This window comes from Euprymna scolopes, chromosome 26 (genome assembly GCF_053919585.1).
Source record: "Euprymna scolopes isolate OS-2025 chromosome 26, ASM5391958v1, whole genome shotgun sequence".
In the NCBI taxonomy this organism is placed as follows: domain Eukaryota; kingdom Metazoa; phylum Mollusca; class Cephalopoda; order Sepiida; family Sepiolidae; genus Euprymna; species Euprymna scolopes.
The window spans coordinates 103,989,237-104,006,189 of NC_136507.1; the positions used below are offsets into that span (position 1 = coordinate 103,989,237).

The window sequence follows — 16,953 nt, forward strand, 5'->3', positions numbered from 1 at the left end:
ACGCCGGGTACCCCTGCTAGTGAATAAATATATTACACATGGTGGTTGTTACTTGAAAGGAATGCTCGACAAGTATTTGTTGAAGGCGATGTAGTAGGTAGCAGAGAAGCAATTTCTTATCAAGGAGTGAAACAGTGTAGTATCCATTCTGTTATCATACAATCTTCCCAGGCATTATATCCTCCTGTATGTGGTAGTTGTATAGGCGAGATGGGTAGTATATGTTCTGTTGTATTGGGAGCATCCTACAAGGCTAGCAAAAATAAGTGACTGAGGGGAGGAGCATGAGCTGTGAAACAGCGAAACCGTACTGTATGTGGATGACTATAATGCTCCCTATCTTAATTTGAGCATTTTGAGAAGTGATATACAAATTACCGTTAGCGTATGAAGCGATGCTCTTTGTGTAAACAAATTGAGCTTAGGTATTGGACAATGTCAAAACATTTGTTAATTCACTGCCTGCATAGCAGCAGCCGTATAGTGCAACAGTTAGACTGACGTTTGGGCATTCGGGTTTCGATCCTGGCTTGAGGTAGTTGCTTGTCTAGCCGCACTGATGAGCTATGAAATAGCCAAACAATACTGTATGTGGATGACTCTATACACCACGTTACAGAAAATGAGAAAAACACAGTACCGTTGGTTTGAAATCCAATACAATATTGAAGAAAATATGCTATCGTTTGAAAGAAAAAGTTCTAAACCATTCATGATATCTTAAAGTGATAAGAGTATGCATACAAATAAATTGAACCAACATGATAGCAAAAGTTATTCGGTAACAGCAGCAGCTGCTGGCAGGAGTAAAGCTGCTGCTGATTTCTGTTGTCGCCAGGTTGCTACTAGTCATGGTTGTTATCGCTGTGGCAGACCACCTTCTCACTGAAGCTATTTACACTAGAGCCTGGTGCTCATCACTCATCACACTCTGCCAACGCATCACCATCATCATCCAGTGGTGGTCCTGGGATAAATCATAGACATATGCAACCTGCTTTAAATTTCAACATCTGCATTGCACTCCCCCTTTTCTGTAGTCTTTCAATGCTCCTTGATTGACAAGTTGAGACATAATATGGACATGACGGACACATTGTCCATAAGTGTGATGTAACAATATACACCTCCGAAATAAGGTAACTTGTATTTTAAAAATTCGTTTTACAATCTTAACACCTTTCTACCTGTTGTAGATACCCTTTTTTATATATACAAGGGAATCACTGCTTATCAAGGCCTGGAGGCCATTCAAGAAAAAAGGGTTAATGAGTATATGGTGGTCACTGAGACAACAACGTAGTGAGTGATGGAATTTGATATAATTTGATTATTTGAGGGGACAGCTCAACAAGAATTTGTTTACATTAGACTTGAAGACGACCATGTTGTAGTCAGCTGGAAAGCAAGCTAGCAGAACAGTTCCACAGGCAGAGAAAAGCTTTATTCATGGAGTTTGCGTTTAGATTAAGGCACAGGTAGAGTGGGATAAATAGTTGATAGTGGTTGTAGCTAGATGGGTGCTTTTTTCATGAATGTTTGGCTAGGGAGATCATAGATTGAAGCTCAGACGAGCACTTGCTATGAAAAAAAACAATAGAGCAGAGACAGGTTTGCAACATTGGTTGAAGGGAGAAAATAGCATCACCTAATTAGGTTTTGAAGCTGGTTTTGAATTCTATCAAAGTAGGATAGGGTGCTCCAAGCAGCTTATGCCCAGATGTGGCAACAGTACTCCATTTTAGGACGTAGTTGGCTCTTATGAAGGTAGAGGATTGCATCGGGGGTGACTAACAATTATTTAAACAAAACTAATAAGAAAAAACAATTTTCTCTCTCCGTTCTGTTTTAATGTTTTGTGTCTATATTAAAAGTGAAAGAAATTTTTATTTTATTATCAATTATTATCGAGATTAAGCCTGTCATTGTACAAGCAGTGCAGTAAGAATGTGACACCATACCTCATTTATCTGCAAACTGTCTGAATTCTGACTGCAGCTCAGGGAAAGAGGTCATCTACTGGTCCACATTTGTAGTGTCTTGCCAGAGCACCAAGCCCAGATCTAAACCCACAAAGCACAAATTCATCAGCATCAAAGGTGTGGCAACTTGTAGAGTGTAATGTCCATGCCTACCTGGTCTAACACTCGCCCTTTTATTGGGTCTGCAACTCTTGCATCTAACAACTCCAAATGACCAGTATCCAACTTTTCAATATGAACTGATCGATTCTACATACAAAACTTGAGGGTGGCCACTGCATCTATGAATCTGCCATGCATACAGGGCTTAGTTTCTCTACAGCACACACGTCTTAGAGCTCCTTCTGCACATCATAAAGCCACCTCTAAGAAACTAGTAGGTAACTTTACCCAATTCTGGTCAATCAAACCAAAGAACGTAAATATTTAGAGATTATAAAAAACTTTAAGCATAAAAACTTTAACCAAAGAAACCGGATTTGGCATTAAGTAATACAAAAAGGGTTGATATGCCGTAAAACAAAATGACCAAACCAACTCTAGTCGAATTTTACCGCGTCTACCAAAAAATGTCATTCTTCACAAGAGACCAGTGTCCACTTGTCACGTGAACATCTTGCTCGTAGCTTTAGTGTCCAGCCAAAACTTTCCTATAGACCATTGGTCACCTATCTATATCGCCTGTCAATCATACCTAATAAACTTAAGCACCTGGCAAATCCATATTGTTTTTTCTATTCAAATAATATTTTTAGATCAAGTGATTTTTTCCTCATTGAGAGCATTTGAAAATTTTTAATTTGAGTGTTAATAGAGCCAATATTGTTTATTCAATTACAAATTTTCGGTTTTCAAAGAAACCTCTTTCAAGTAGAGATATTTAAAGTTTTTTTTTTTCCGTTTTGTTTTTCACGACCACGTGATGAGATTTCTGTTATATGTAAGTACGAGGGGGTGACACGGGCTCGCGTTTGTAAGTTAAGTGATTTTTTTTTTCCTCGTTGAAAGCATTAAATTTGAAAGTGTTAATAAAGCTGAAAAAATGCGTTTGTGTGTGTGTTTTTTTTTTGTTTTGTTTTTTTTTTAGTAAAGAAACATTTATTTAATTACAAATTTTTGAATTTAAAGAAACTTTTTTTAAAGTAAGGATATTTAAGTGTTTCTTTTTTCTTTTTCTTCAACAATCGTTCCGTTTTTTAGATTGTTTTCACATTTATCGACACAAACCATGACTTTGCTGTGATATGCTGCCTGATATACAGTGTTGGGCGAGTTTGATAGACGGGACAGATAAAGACCTGATCCACGGTTGGAACAGCATTTCTACATGTGTGGATGTATCACATTTCTTCCTGGGTCTGAGCATGTTTTAGTATTTAAACAATTTAGTTTTCCAGTCGAGCCAAGTTACGAACATTCCTCAACAGATACTACACTATACTTATATTGTTACATAGTCTTTATTTCCTTGCCTCCTCACGAGGACAGTTAAACGCAAGGTGTTTTTTTTTTTAAATTTTTTTTTTTATGAGAAAAAAATCCAACTCTCTCATAAATGGAGCAGTCTGGGGGCAAAAATAAAAATATCTTAGTCTAGAAGGATTCCTCCTTCATGACTGATGACAAAAGATGTGTTAGTATCAGAACAAATACCTCATTTTGCTACTACCCACTTTATTCCTGTTGTTACATAGTCATTTCATATTAATTATTCAATCAAATTAAAACCATACGTTTGCTAAGGCATCCAACACTATAATCCTAACTGACTTAGAACGATTGTTGCTGCAGCATATGTTGTCTTTGCACCTAGGATACTTTTTTGTTAGTTGAAACAATGTATCATTGGTGTATTTTCTTGCAATACTATTATTTACACAGACCATTTAAAGAGTGAAGGATTTATTTAATCAAATGATCGGCACGTGGCTGAAAGTTCAAAGAGTTGTTTGAAGCATATTGCTTGATTATGCATCGTTTTGTTAGTGCATAATGTTGTTTCATTGACGTTTTCACTGAGACTTTACTTACGACTCTGCCGCTTGTGATGTCATTTCCATTGAATGTAGATTTCTTAATCCAATGATTTTCAGCTAATACAAGCAGGGTGAACTTTTTGAACTCTGATGTTTTTGTCTATCACACATTCTGTCTAATCGCTAATATGCATTAGCCAACATATTTACTAGCAACCATACCCACTGCAATATTTAACAATATCTATTAGTGTTGGAACGATTGAACAGAAAAAAAATCAGAACATTTTGAGGTGTTGAAGTCGGAAAGAGTTGTACCTATTTTCTGATGCCAAAAACGATTCTTAAAATATTTTTGTTTTTGTTTAAAACTTAAATTTTCATTGCTGATATCGATAAATATCTATTGATCACACCCTGCCACACAAGTATGTTTTTACAGTTGCAAAAATATATACATACTAGCAGGCCGTCCGGCATTGCCTGGCCGTAAAATATGCATAAATATTATATTTCAATTCATACAGAAACTGAGACATGTGCATGCGAGTTTTATGTTGTCTTCTAAACCGTTCACTTTTTGTAAATAAAAATTTTTTAAAAATATACTCAAGCTGAGATCGAAACCAAAACGTAAAGACAAGTACAATAATCATTAGGCCATCGTAACACTATCCTTAAAAAGCGTTTTCAAACCTACTTATTAGCATAAGTTATGTCATGTGAATCATTCACACATGCATATTTGTGAAACAAGTGTCGGATAAAAATCCGACGACCTCTACGTACCAATTTTTCAATTTTTACCCACTAGCAGCCGTTATTTCCAGATGAAAACCGATTAAACAGTTTTCCACATGTCTGAATACCCTATATACCAAATTTCAAGTCTTTTAGATCAAAAATTTGTTGAGTATAGAGGTTGAGAATTGTCCTCACACACATTCTCACCTTTATAGATATATATAAATAGATATAACATAAGTTTTTATGGTAATGAAAAAAAACAAAAAGAAAAAACTCTATAGCGAAACATTTTACAAAAAGTTCGAATTCTTTTTATCAGAATTAGGGGAAAAAATATAATCGTCCCATCACTAATACCTATAGTGTTGCATCGTGTTTGCCTTTGTTAATATTATCGACCATACATGGCAATGATGTAAAATCATAATTCAGATTTTCATTTAAAATCCTGGCTAAGGAATAGCTCTTCATAAACCATGATTAACCAATCGCCATTAGTAATGTATCCGTGTTTCTTCTCCCCAGGCCAGCTGCGCATTCTAGGCATCCTTTCTCTGGAGAAACATCTTACTTCTCACTTATGGCATCAGAGCCAGACAAGCGTTGCTTTTTTATATTCTTCAATATACAACAATAAGATAAGAGTTTTCTCTCTGATTTCTTCCAAATCTTGAACAGTTTCTTGTCCTTGGATGTTTAGAGCCTAGTTAGAAAGCATTGCGTTTTGCATGCAAAAATATAGCATTCCTCACTGAAAAATATAGCATTCCTCACTGAAAAATATAGCATTCCTCACTGAAAAATATAGCATTCCTCACTGAAAAATATAGCATTCCTCACTGAAAAATATAGCATTCCTCACTGAAAAATATAGCATTCCTCACTGAAAAATATAGCATTCCTCACTGAAAGATATAGCATTCCTCACTGAAAAATATAGCATTCCTCACTGAAAAATATAGCATTCCTCACTGAAAAATATAGCATTCCTCACTGAAAAATATAGCATTCCTCACTGAAAAATATAGCATTCCTCACTGAAAAATATAGCATTCCTCACTGAAAGATATAGCATTCCTCACTGAAAAATATAGCATTCCTCACTGAAAAATATAGCATTCCTCACTGAAAAATATAGCATTCCTCACTGAAAAATATAGCATTCCTCACTGAAAGATATAGCATTCATCACTGAAAGATATAGCATTCATCACTGAAAGATATAGCATTCCTCACTGAAAGATATAGCATTCCTCACTGAAAAATATAGCATTCCTCACTGAAAAATATAGCATTCCTCACTGAAAAATATAGCATTCCTCACTGAAAAATATAGCATTCCTCACTGAAAAATATAGCATTCCTCACTGAAAAATATAGCATTCCTCACTGAAAAATATAGCATTCCTCACTGAAAAATATAGCATTCCTCACTGAAAGATATAGCATTCCTCACTGAAAGATATAGCATTCCTCACTGAAAAATATAGCATTCCTCACTGAAAAATATAGCATTCCTCACTGAAAAATATAGCATTCCTCACTGAAAAATATAGCATTCCTCACTGAAAAATATAGCATTCCTCACTGAAAAATATAGCATTCCTCACTGAAAAATATAGCATTCCTCACTGAAAGATATAGCATTCCTCACTGAAAAATATAGCATTCCTCACTGAAAAATATAGCATTCCTCACTGAAAAATATAGCATTCCTCACTGAAAAATATAGCATTCCTCACTGAAAGATATAGCATTCATCACTGAAAGATATAGCATTCATCACTGAAAGATATAGCATTCCTCACTGAAAGATATAGCATTCCTCACTGAAAAATATAGCATTCCTCACTGAAAAATATAGCATTCCTCACTGAAAAATATAGCATTCCTCACTGAAAAATATAGCATTCCTCACTGAAAAATATAGCATTCCTCACTGAAAAATATAGCATTCCTCACTGAAAAATATAGCATTCCTCACTGAAAAATATAGCATTCCTCACTGAAAAATATAGCATTCCTCACTGAAAAATATAGCATTCCTCACTGAAAAATATAGCATTCCTCACTGAAAAATATAGCATTCCTCACTGAAAAATATAGCATTCGTCACTGAAAAATATAGCATTCCTCACTGAAAAATATAGCATTCCTCACTGAAAAATATAGCATTCCTCACTGAAAAATATAGCATTCCTCACTGAAAAATATAGCATTCCTCACTGAAAAATATAGCATTCCTCACTGAAAAATATAGCATTCCTCACTGAAAAATATAGCATTCCTCACTGAAAAATATAGCATTCCTCACTGAAAAATATAGCATTCCTCACTGAAAAATATAGCATTCCTCACTGAAAAATATAGCATTCCTCACTGAAAAATATAGCATTCCTCACTGAAAAATATAGCATTCCTCACTGAAAAATATAGCATTCCTCACTGAAAAATATAGCATTCCTCACTGAAAAATATAGCATTCCTCACTGAAAAATATAGCATTCCTCACTGAAAAATATAGCATTCCTCACTGAAAAATATAGCATTCCTCACTGAAAAATATAGCATTCCTCACTGAAAAATATAGCATTCCTCACTGAAAAATATAGCATTCCTCACTGAAAAATATAGCATTCCTCACTGAAAAATATAGCATTCCTCACTGAAAAATATAGCATTCCTCACTGAAAAATATAGCATTCCTCACTGAAAAATATAGCATTCCTCACTGAAAAATATAGCATTCCTCACTGAAAAATATAGCATTCCTCACTGAAAAATATAGCATTCCTCACTGAAAAATATAGCATTCCTCACTGAAAAATATAGCATTCATCACTGAAAAATATAGCATTCCTCACTGAAAAATATAGCATTCCTCACTGAAAAATATAGCATTCCTCACTGAAAAATATAGCATTCCTCACTGAAAAATATAGCATTCCTCACTGAAAAATATAGCATTCCTCACTGAAAAATATAGCATTCATCACTGCTTTGCTTCAAGTTTTTCCACCCCGTGAGCAACATGTATTATATCAGCAGCATCAGTCCCAGCCTAGCAAGTAAAAGGTGGTTTATGCAGGAAGATATAGAACATCCCATCATTCTACGACATGGATAAAGTCTCATTGCATGTGTAGATATCCCCCATCTGAGGAAGGCATGTTCTGGTGGCGATCTAATATTTTAAAAAAAGGGCAGTTAGTTCTTAAGATGTAGGCTCTCACTCTCCATTTTTAATTTCTCAGTTTTCAGAGTATTGGTGAGCGATTTTCTTTGCATCTCTTTCTCTCTCTGTGTCTCTCTCTTTCTCTCTCTCTTTCTCTCTCTGTGTCTCTCTCTTTCTCTCTCTGTGTCTCTCTCTTTCTCTCTCTCTGTCTCTCTCTTTCTCTCTCTGTGTCTCTCTCTTTCTCTCTCTCTGTCTCTCTCTTTCTCTCTCTCTGTCTCTCTCTTTCTCTCTCTGTGTCTCTCTCTTTCTCTCTCTGTGTCTCTCTCTTTCTCTCTCTGTGTCTCTCTCTTTCTCTCTCTGTGTCTCTCTCTGTGTCTCTCTCTTTCTCTCTCTGTGTCTCTCTCTTTCTCTCTCTGTGTCTCTCTCTTTCTCTCTCTGTGTCTCTCTCTTTCTCTCTCTGTGTCTCTCTCTTTCTCTCTCTGTTTCTCTCTCTCTCTTTCTCTCTCTGTGTCTCTCTCTGTGTCTCTCTCTGTGTCTCTCTCTGTGTCTCTCTCTTTCTCTCTCTCTGTCTCTCTCTGTCTCTCTCTTTCTCTCTCTTACAGTTTAGGTTTCAAATCTTTTTAGAACCCTGTCTAAGAATGAGACTAGTGGCAGATGCACCATGGTGACATTGTAGAGATACAGGATAGTCTCAAGTGTGAGTAATTTTCTAGCACGATAGAGGGAGCCCACCTTCTTTGCAACAGCCTTGACAATGTCTTCAATGTATTTGTTCCAATTCATGTTGCCTGTGAATTAAGGAGTTTGGACAAAGAGCTTGGAAGTCGTCCTCTGTGCTGGGTAGGGTTTTGTGGTTGAGCAGTTCTTTATTTGTCAGGACAGAAACCAATTTGTAAATGAGCACCGATTCCACATGACTCGGTTTATTGAGAACCATTCGTTTAAAACAATGTGTGCGTGAACACACACACACACACACACACACACACACACACACACACACACAATAGACAGGGTCTCTTATTCATTCCTAAACAATGCAGGGAGTGCCTACTAGCATACCAGGACTTTGAATGGAATATTATTTTTGTCTGTTCATTATCTAAATATTAGTTTTCATGGCGTGTGTAGTTTGGAAATAATTAAGATGCATAACTAGTTAACATCAACACCTACATAACCCTAACCCTAACTCGCATAACAAAGAGATTTTAATCAACTGTATTTTAGAATGCGTTTTCATTAAATGCTAAAATAAGTCTCGTGAATGTTTCAATTGTACATAACTTCGATTTTTGTAAAAAGGTTTTTAAGTCGGACAAACCTCGAACAAGTACTCTCCTGCTAATAACTATGCATCTTCAAAGATTTTATATTGAAATTTCGAATTCCACAAGAAAATTTTTCCATCTAATTATAATATATCTCTATCTTATTCTAACCTGTGGACAAATTCAATTCAATTTGATTTTTAGCCGGTAAAAATATTTGCTAAAGAGTGAAAATTGGAACTTGGCAGGCATAAGCCGACTTTGTGTTAGCTCATATGGTAGTAAATACCGTTAGACAGCTAAATGTTTTGGTTTCGATTCTGGCTAATGGAATCAGTCCTGTTTTTTATTTTTAAACGTTTAAAATCACTACAATATATTGGAAACCGTATAATAACCAATAGAGAATTGTCTCTATAATAATAAATACGAAATCTGCATAAATTAAACATATTTAAGCATATTTTATGATCTATATAAAAGTGAGAATGTGTGTGAGGACATTTCTCAACCTATATACTCAACGAATTTTTTATTTTCAGACTTGAAATTTGGTATATTGGGTATTCAGACATGTGGGAAACTTGATCCATTTTCATCTGGAAAAAATGGCTGCTAAGGGATCAAAATTAAAAAATTGGTACGTGGGGGTTGTCGGATTTTTATCTGTTTGCTAACTTTCACGAATTCGCATGCGTGAATGGTTCACTTTAAAAATTACTTATGTTAAGAAAAATTAGTTTGATAACATTTTGTGAAGTTCGTGTCACGCTAGTCTATTGGTTATCATACTTTACTCACAACCTTTAGGTTTTGGTTTCGATCTCAGCTCGCATATTTTTTTTTTTTTTTTACTTGGAAGTGAACTGTTTAGAAAAAAACATACTCTTCAGTTTCTGTATGAATTTAAATATATTTATTCGTATTTTACGACCGGGCAACGCCGGCGGCCTGCTAGTTTGATAATATTTCCCTCTTTGTATTGTGTGTTCAACTGATTGTGTGTGACATGTAACTTGGAATAAAAAGAAAATTTCAAAGAATTTGTTACAATGTATTTTTCTCAGCATCAGATTTTTATCAAGTCAGTGTTGGTAGAAGTATTTCCTCGTATAAAATATAGGATTATAGAAATGGTATATAGTATCAGATATAGTGATTCGAGACCTACCCATGATCCGTTGGGTCACAATCACTATCATTATTTATTTTACTTCGATTTCATTCCGAAATTGATAAAGTATGACATTCTTCGTGCATAACTAAAAACTTTTATTTTGTTTGCCTCCTCTGTAGAAAGTTAAACACAAATTACACCCTCTCCTTTTCTTGGTCCCTCTCCTCCTCCTCCCTTTCCTCCTTCTCTTCCTCCTCCTCCTCCTTCTCTCTCTCCTTCTCCTCCTCCCAATCTCCTGAACCTAGTATTCATATTTTTTTTTAAATTTTCTCTAATCTAATTTCTTGCCAAATTCTGTTGCATCACTTGTTTGACAAGTATTTCTACAGAATGTTCTCCAACGAACTTACTAAACTTGTACCCTTTCAACATAAATGCCTTGGTAAAACCTAATTAGCAACAAAATCTCACCCCTTCACTGGAATGATTTCTACTCTAACAGATTCTTTCCTCCTAATACATTTCTTTTGAATCCCCTTCCCAATTCTCTGACTGTAGCAACATGCAGAAATTTAAATGTCATGTGAACAAGCATCCTTATGCTCATATTGATTTTGCTCCTAATTCACAGGTGTTTGGAATTTATTATATAAAACGAACTTTGTGAGTTCGTTCCCTATGCACTCGAAAACGGGTGGGTCGATTTTTATGAAATTTCACACAAAGATACTTTGTGCTTGACAGTGTTCTTGCATCAGTTTTGTGTCTGAATGTTTTTCGTGATCAAAATAATCCAATGAAAAAAAGAACTGGTGATTTGACCGCAGTTTACATCTTACAAAGTCTAACATCACAAGTGCATTTCAGAAGTTTTATTGCCACACAAGCTGAAAGGCTAGGCATATAAAATCAACAGTAGGTCCTTTGATATGACAGGCGTGTGTTCAAAATGAATGTTTCTGTTTGGAGCACAAATGAAGCATGATACTTGACATTTGCATTTTAAACTTTAATGCAAACCATTATATATAAAAAATAATTTTATAAAATCAACAGTAGCTTCTATACAGTGCAATGTGGGCTACAATATATTGTGAACTTAGTCGCTGCAAGAGGTATGTGAAGTTTCCTCCAGGTGCACCGGGATGGGTCTCCCATTAGAGCAGGCAATCAACCGATTTGATTAAAAAATGGTTTATTTCATCGATTTCGATGACGATAAAAATATGGGCGTGTGAAACATTTGTTGATCATTCAATTCCGGGCAAAGTCGGGTGACCCTGCTAGTGTGTGTGTGTGTGTGTGTGTGTGTGTGTGTGTGTGTGTGTGTGTGTGCACACACACACACACACACACACACACACACACAGCCTGTTGACTTAGAATGAGTGCTTTATGCCAAATCGATAGTTGAATTTGTGCTTATTTTTGCATTAAATAATAATCCTAGCTGTGCATTGAACAGATACCCTGGTTCAATAACTGAAGTCCTCTGCTGGTGTTCTGTTTATTTTTATTTATTTATTTATTTTATTTTATTTTATTTTTTTTAATATCCAGATTACTGTTCTCATCTTGGATCTTATTCTCGCAATATTTTGGCCAATGTAACCTCCAATTTTAGGGTGCATCTTGTTGAACTCTGAAATGTTTATGGAATTTTGAACTGAGCTTTTTTTTTTTTTTTAATTCATGAAGATAAATTGTTCTTATTGTGCCGGCCATGACCAAGTAGAAGTCATACAACAAGTAATTTTTATCATACTTTTAATACTACCTGTATTGAGTATTGAACCATCAAGCAATACTAAAGAATATAATAAAAATTACTATAGACTCTGTCATGGCTGATGGAACAAGAACGGTCTACCCCTATGGATTAAATAAATGATAAAGTTCAATCAATTTCAGAGATTGATAAGCTGCACCAAAAGAAGGTTGATCACGTTGACACACCAGTTCTCATTAGATCACCGAAGTTAAGCTACAGTGAGCTTGGTTAGTATCAGATGGGTGATCATTTGGGAATACCAGGTACTGTATGTAGGAGGACGTTGACATCTCACCTGATCAAGATATACATGCGGTTGAGGACCGCTGGTGAATTTAAAATTTCCTTGGCACTTCCTCCTTTTAAATACTCCTGACAAACCCGACAAGCAGCAAAGTCCCACCCCTACACAGATCCCCAGATGTCAGAAAGACTTCTACTCTAATATTTTTTTTTGTCCAGAATTGCTAGATTTTGAAATTCCCTTCCAGATTCCTGCTTCTCCAACTGTACTGACATGCAGAAGTGCAAGTATAATGTAAACAGGCATCTTGCAGCTCAACTCCCTACATAGTGTCCCTGCAAATTGTCCCAGATAGGAGCCCCTTACATTAAAGTTGCACTGTCTTGTTTGGGGTGAAAATGAAATTTAAAAAAAAAAAAATGGCATACATAAGGAAGGTTGGAGGTTTCGTCATCCAGAACATTGAGAATAATATCAAATATGGAAACACTAGTTCCTCATTCTGCAGTTATGTTTATTATATATATATATATATATATGTATATATATATATATGTGTGTGTGTGTATATATATGTGTATATATATATATATATATATATATGTATATATTATCATAGCAAATGTTAAATTAAAATTTTCATTAATAAATGCTTTTATATTTTTCAGGTGAATTCTTGGTTGGAAGTGCGATTCAATAAACCTCCAGAGCCAAACGTAAAATTTAAGACAAAAAAAAAGATCATCAATAATTGCACCTGATCATGTCGAATCAACCGAGGGTGATTGACCCTTTATTTCATTTTGAAACACATTTTCCTGAGCGTATTTCAAAGCTTCACCTGAATCCCGAATATCCGGCTGCTCACAGGCGTACGAAGAAATGCCGTGCTCGGACTGGAACTCGATACAAGACCCAACCCATTACGTTCGATGAAATCAAAGAAGTCGATGAGGAAAACATTGAACCTGAATCCCAAAAGGAGAATTTACGTGGGCAGTTTCAAGCGTTTTCTCGTTCTATGGATGGGTTGGTCCCGAAGGTTCCACAACAGCAAGGGGACAGCAATACACCTGCCACCAACAGCAGCACACCACCTCTTCCTCCTCCTCATACGAAATCGTGTTTAAAAAAAAGGCCACAGGTCATATCTCCGCTTGCTCGCGAACCTGTCCCAAAACCGCTCCGAAGAGAGCGTTCTGCTTCAACAACAGAAGCCAGCACACAGACATTCTTTGCTGATTTGGACAGTGGCAATGCCATGTTTGTCACGGACAACTCCAAGATGGATAACCATTCTGATACGAATCCTGGAGCTTATATGACTTAACTCTTCTGTATTTACCTGCATATTTTATAGTGTTTTTTTTTCCCCCCTCCAAAATGTTATAAACAAAAAAGAAAGATGCTTTTCTTTTTTTTCTTTCATGTGATGAATAATGATTTAAAAAAAAAAAAAAAAAAAAAAGATGAAGAATATAATCTTAAATTGATAAACAAATGCTGCAGCTGCAGTCTCCCTAGAGAACAAAATGAAGCCTAATTGGTCGCCATTTTTGTTTTTCTTTTTGAATGACTAATGCTAGCTTTTTTTTTTTTTTTTTTGAAATTTTCCACACAAGTTGCCTTATTTTGTGAACGAAAGAATTTTAAAAGGAAGAAAAACTTTTTTTTTTATTGAAAACAAAAGAAAATGTTGAATTTAAAGTTGTAAAATGGAATTCTCAAATCTGCGAAAACATAACTTTATCTTATGTGCAGTTGTGTGTGTGCATGTTGTAGTGCTGCCAATATTTTCTGTGACTAATTCTTCCAGTATTTGATGTTTCCTGAATCGGACAGTCCAAGAAATCCACAAGTAGCTAACCCAAATCAAAATTTTATTTTCATTGTATCTAAAACCTTTTAATGTGGCCACATTTGCAAATCAGAAGCAAATAAGCCAAAGTTATTTTCGTAGCACAATTAGCCAGTAAATTATAAACGCTGGATTTTTTTTTTTTTTTTTTTTTTTTTTTAATTAGGAAATTTGTTGTCTTGTCTGCTATTGGTTTAACAGCCAAATTTCAATGTTTATTTAACGATACCGGCCTTGAAGAATCCTTACAAATGTAATGTCGTCTTGTGATAAATGAAAACTAAACATAATGAAAACGATACTTAATTAGATCAAACCAGCCTTCATTTCAACAGCTAACACATGTAATCTTCGTAATATGATTCACAACATATTACAGATGAAGATAGATTTTTCTTTTAATAGTAAACCAATAAAATAATTTCTGATTTCAACGAAGTAAAAAAAAAAATAAATAAAAATAAAAAAAAACAGATGGAAACACGATTCGATAAAATAATTAAAGACGGAAACACAATTTGAAAATAGGGCAAAAAAAAAATTAATTTACAAAAGTTTTCAATTTTTTTGTAGAAAAACAATTTAAACCTTATTAACCGTATTGATGATGGGACCTCATTTCTTTAAGATGGGACTGTTTTATATGCACCTATATAAAATATCGTGCGTATTAAGTTAAAAATAATTTTTTGAATAAATCGCTCGTCACTGAAAATACTAAGTTATTAAGGATACAAGAGGAAGGATTATACATTTCTATAGAAAAAAAAATGAAATTCTTTTTTCATACATTATAATTTTATAAAAATAATTTCCCCAAAAATGTATCACGAGTTGAAATTGGAGGAAATTTCATTGGGTTTTTTTTTTCTCTATTTCTGTTGGCTGGTTGGGGATATCCACTGCAAAGAAAAAATAGTTTCTACACGGATTTTTCTACAATTTTGTATTAGTAAGGCGTGTTAATTTTTCATAGTTTTTCTCTGGCTTTACAGTTTGAATAGAAATTCGCCATTGTGTCAACCTTTCAAATTAACCTCCATATTTAAATGCTGTTAAGCACTACAGTTGGTACCAACTGCTTCATCCACTAAAACCCCTCAAAATATGAGTATTTTCTGGCTTCTTTCAACTTGTCCAACATTTTATGGAAGCTTTGATTGGTTTCACCAGTCAAATACTCAAATTCTTAGCAAATATTTTTATGGGCAATTTTGTTTCTCCTAAAACGTCAGTGTATTTAATTTGCAATTAAACTTTTTGACCAGTCAACATCTTCATATTTAGCAACTTACCATAAATGAAGAGTAAGTGTTAAAACAATTGTTGAGCTGAGCAATTTCTAAGAATTGCTTCATTCTCTATAAAATGACTTGTGTTGCATGTTTTCTTACTGTATTCTTGAAACTGCAATTGTCCATCACTGAAAATATGTCTCAATTATTTTATTAATAGCTAGGCCATTAATTTAATAGCTAGGCCATTAATTTAATAGCTAGGCCATTAATTTAATATCTAGGCCATTATTTAATATCTATGCTATTAATTTTAATGATTAAAATGAAAAAATTAGTAAACTTTTTTCTGTGAAAAGGAAGAGGTTTTATTCTCTAATTTCAGTGTGCTCATTATTGGAAAATGGGAAAGCAGTTTGTTATCAATTTATTTATGATTATGAACTTTGTTTTAACTCTATTGAAAAAAATAGTTGATAGTATTTATGTAAAACTTTAGCATGCTGTTCAATAAAACATATTTAATCATTTCTTTTTGTCAAAGAAATTTCTTTTTCCCTCGAAAGGAATAAAATCGGATATTGATCAATGAAATAGAATAGAAAAAAAATTGCTTAATTATTTTTTAATTATAAATTGTTTCGAGTAGTCAACAAATTTTATCAAAGAAAACCAGGGTCGATAGCAGAATTGCTAGCCTGAAAATATTGTCTTTTTGTAATCATAAACTAATTTTTTTTTTTTTTTTTTTTTTTTTGCTTAGCAATTTTTTATATGAATATTTTTTGTGCAATGTGGAATTCTTAATTAAAAACCTTGTTTCATTGTCTTATTTCATTTTGTTTTATGCAAAATATTTTAAAGTAAAAATTAATGTAAAATTTTCGTCCATTTTTTTCTTTTTTGAAACTGTAAAAAAATATTTAAATTGTCTTAAAACTCTCTGATTGAATCATAGTTTTACTTTCAGTATCTTATTTCTTAGCAGGTTCCTGTAAGATGTCGTTTATTTAAATTATCTTGAACATATGTGCATCTGAACTAAAGTCAAACACCTGAGGAAAGGAATTTTCCTGAAATATCATACGATATGGAACGTCTAAACTTTAAAACTGAAGTCGCCTATAGAACTGCCATCAATCACTTATGAAAGGATTATAGAAACCATGAGTGTTGTATGCTTGTCCGGCAAGATCTACAACTACTGTACTGACTGTAATTTCACATAAGATCGGTGAATCAACGGGGGGGGGGGCTCCTCTCAAGAGCAATAGCTCTTGACATAGCAAAGGCATTGAATAGTTTGCCATAAAGGCCTACCTTGCAAGATTTCCAGCTATGGAATATCTGAAAATGTCTTTTCAACCATCAAATCTTTTCTCTTCTTTTTAGGTTTCTATGAGTAGTCATCAATGAGCAAAAGTCTAAAGCTGAAGGTATCAATGCTGATGTCCCTCAGGGATATGTCCTGGGCCCGACACTGTCTTCATCAAATCACATTCTAAGTACATTCGTCAACATATACACAGATTACACTACGATCTATGGCAACACTTCAAAGATCAACAATGACCAAG

At 34.4% G+C, this 16,953-nt stretch overlaps 1 protein-coding gene across 5 annotated transcripts in view; it reads left to right on the top strand.

Moving 5' to 3' along the window:
• LOC145248326 (uncharacterized) overlaps nt 1-15,906 on the top strand; it is a 185,198-nt gene extending 169,292 nt beyond the window's left edge. For 3 of the 5 annotated variants that reach the window (XM_080110234.1, XM_080110235.1, XM_080110236.1), the window contains exon 3: nt 12,952-15,906. In XM_080110234.1, the coding sequence (XP_079966360.1) occupies nt 13,047-13,613 (567 nt within the window). In that variant the 5' untranslated portion in view covers nt 12,952-13,046 and the 3' untranslated portion in view covers nt 13,614-15,906. Of the gene's footprint in view, nt 1-9,693; nt 9,792-12,951 lie in introns of all 5 variants that reach the window. The other 2 variants (XR_013863364.1, XM_080110237.1) reach the window with 2 other exon arrangements.
• The last annotated feature ends 1,047 nt before the right edge of the window (nt 15,907-16,953 follow it).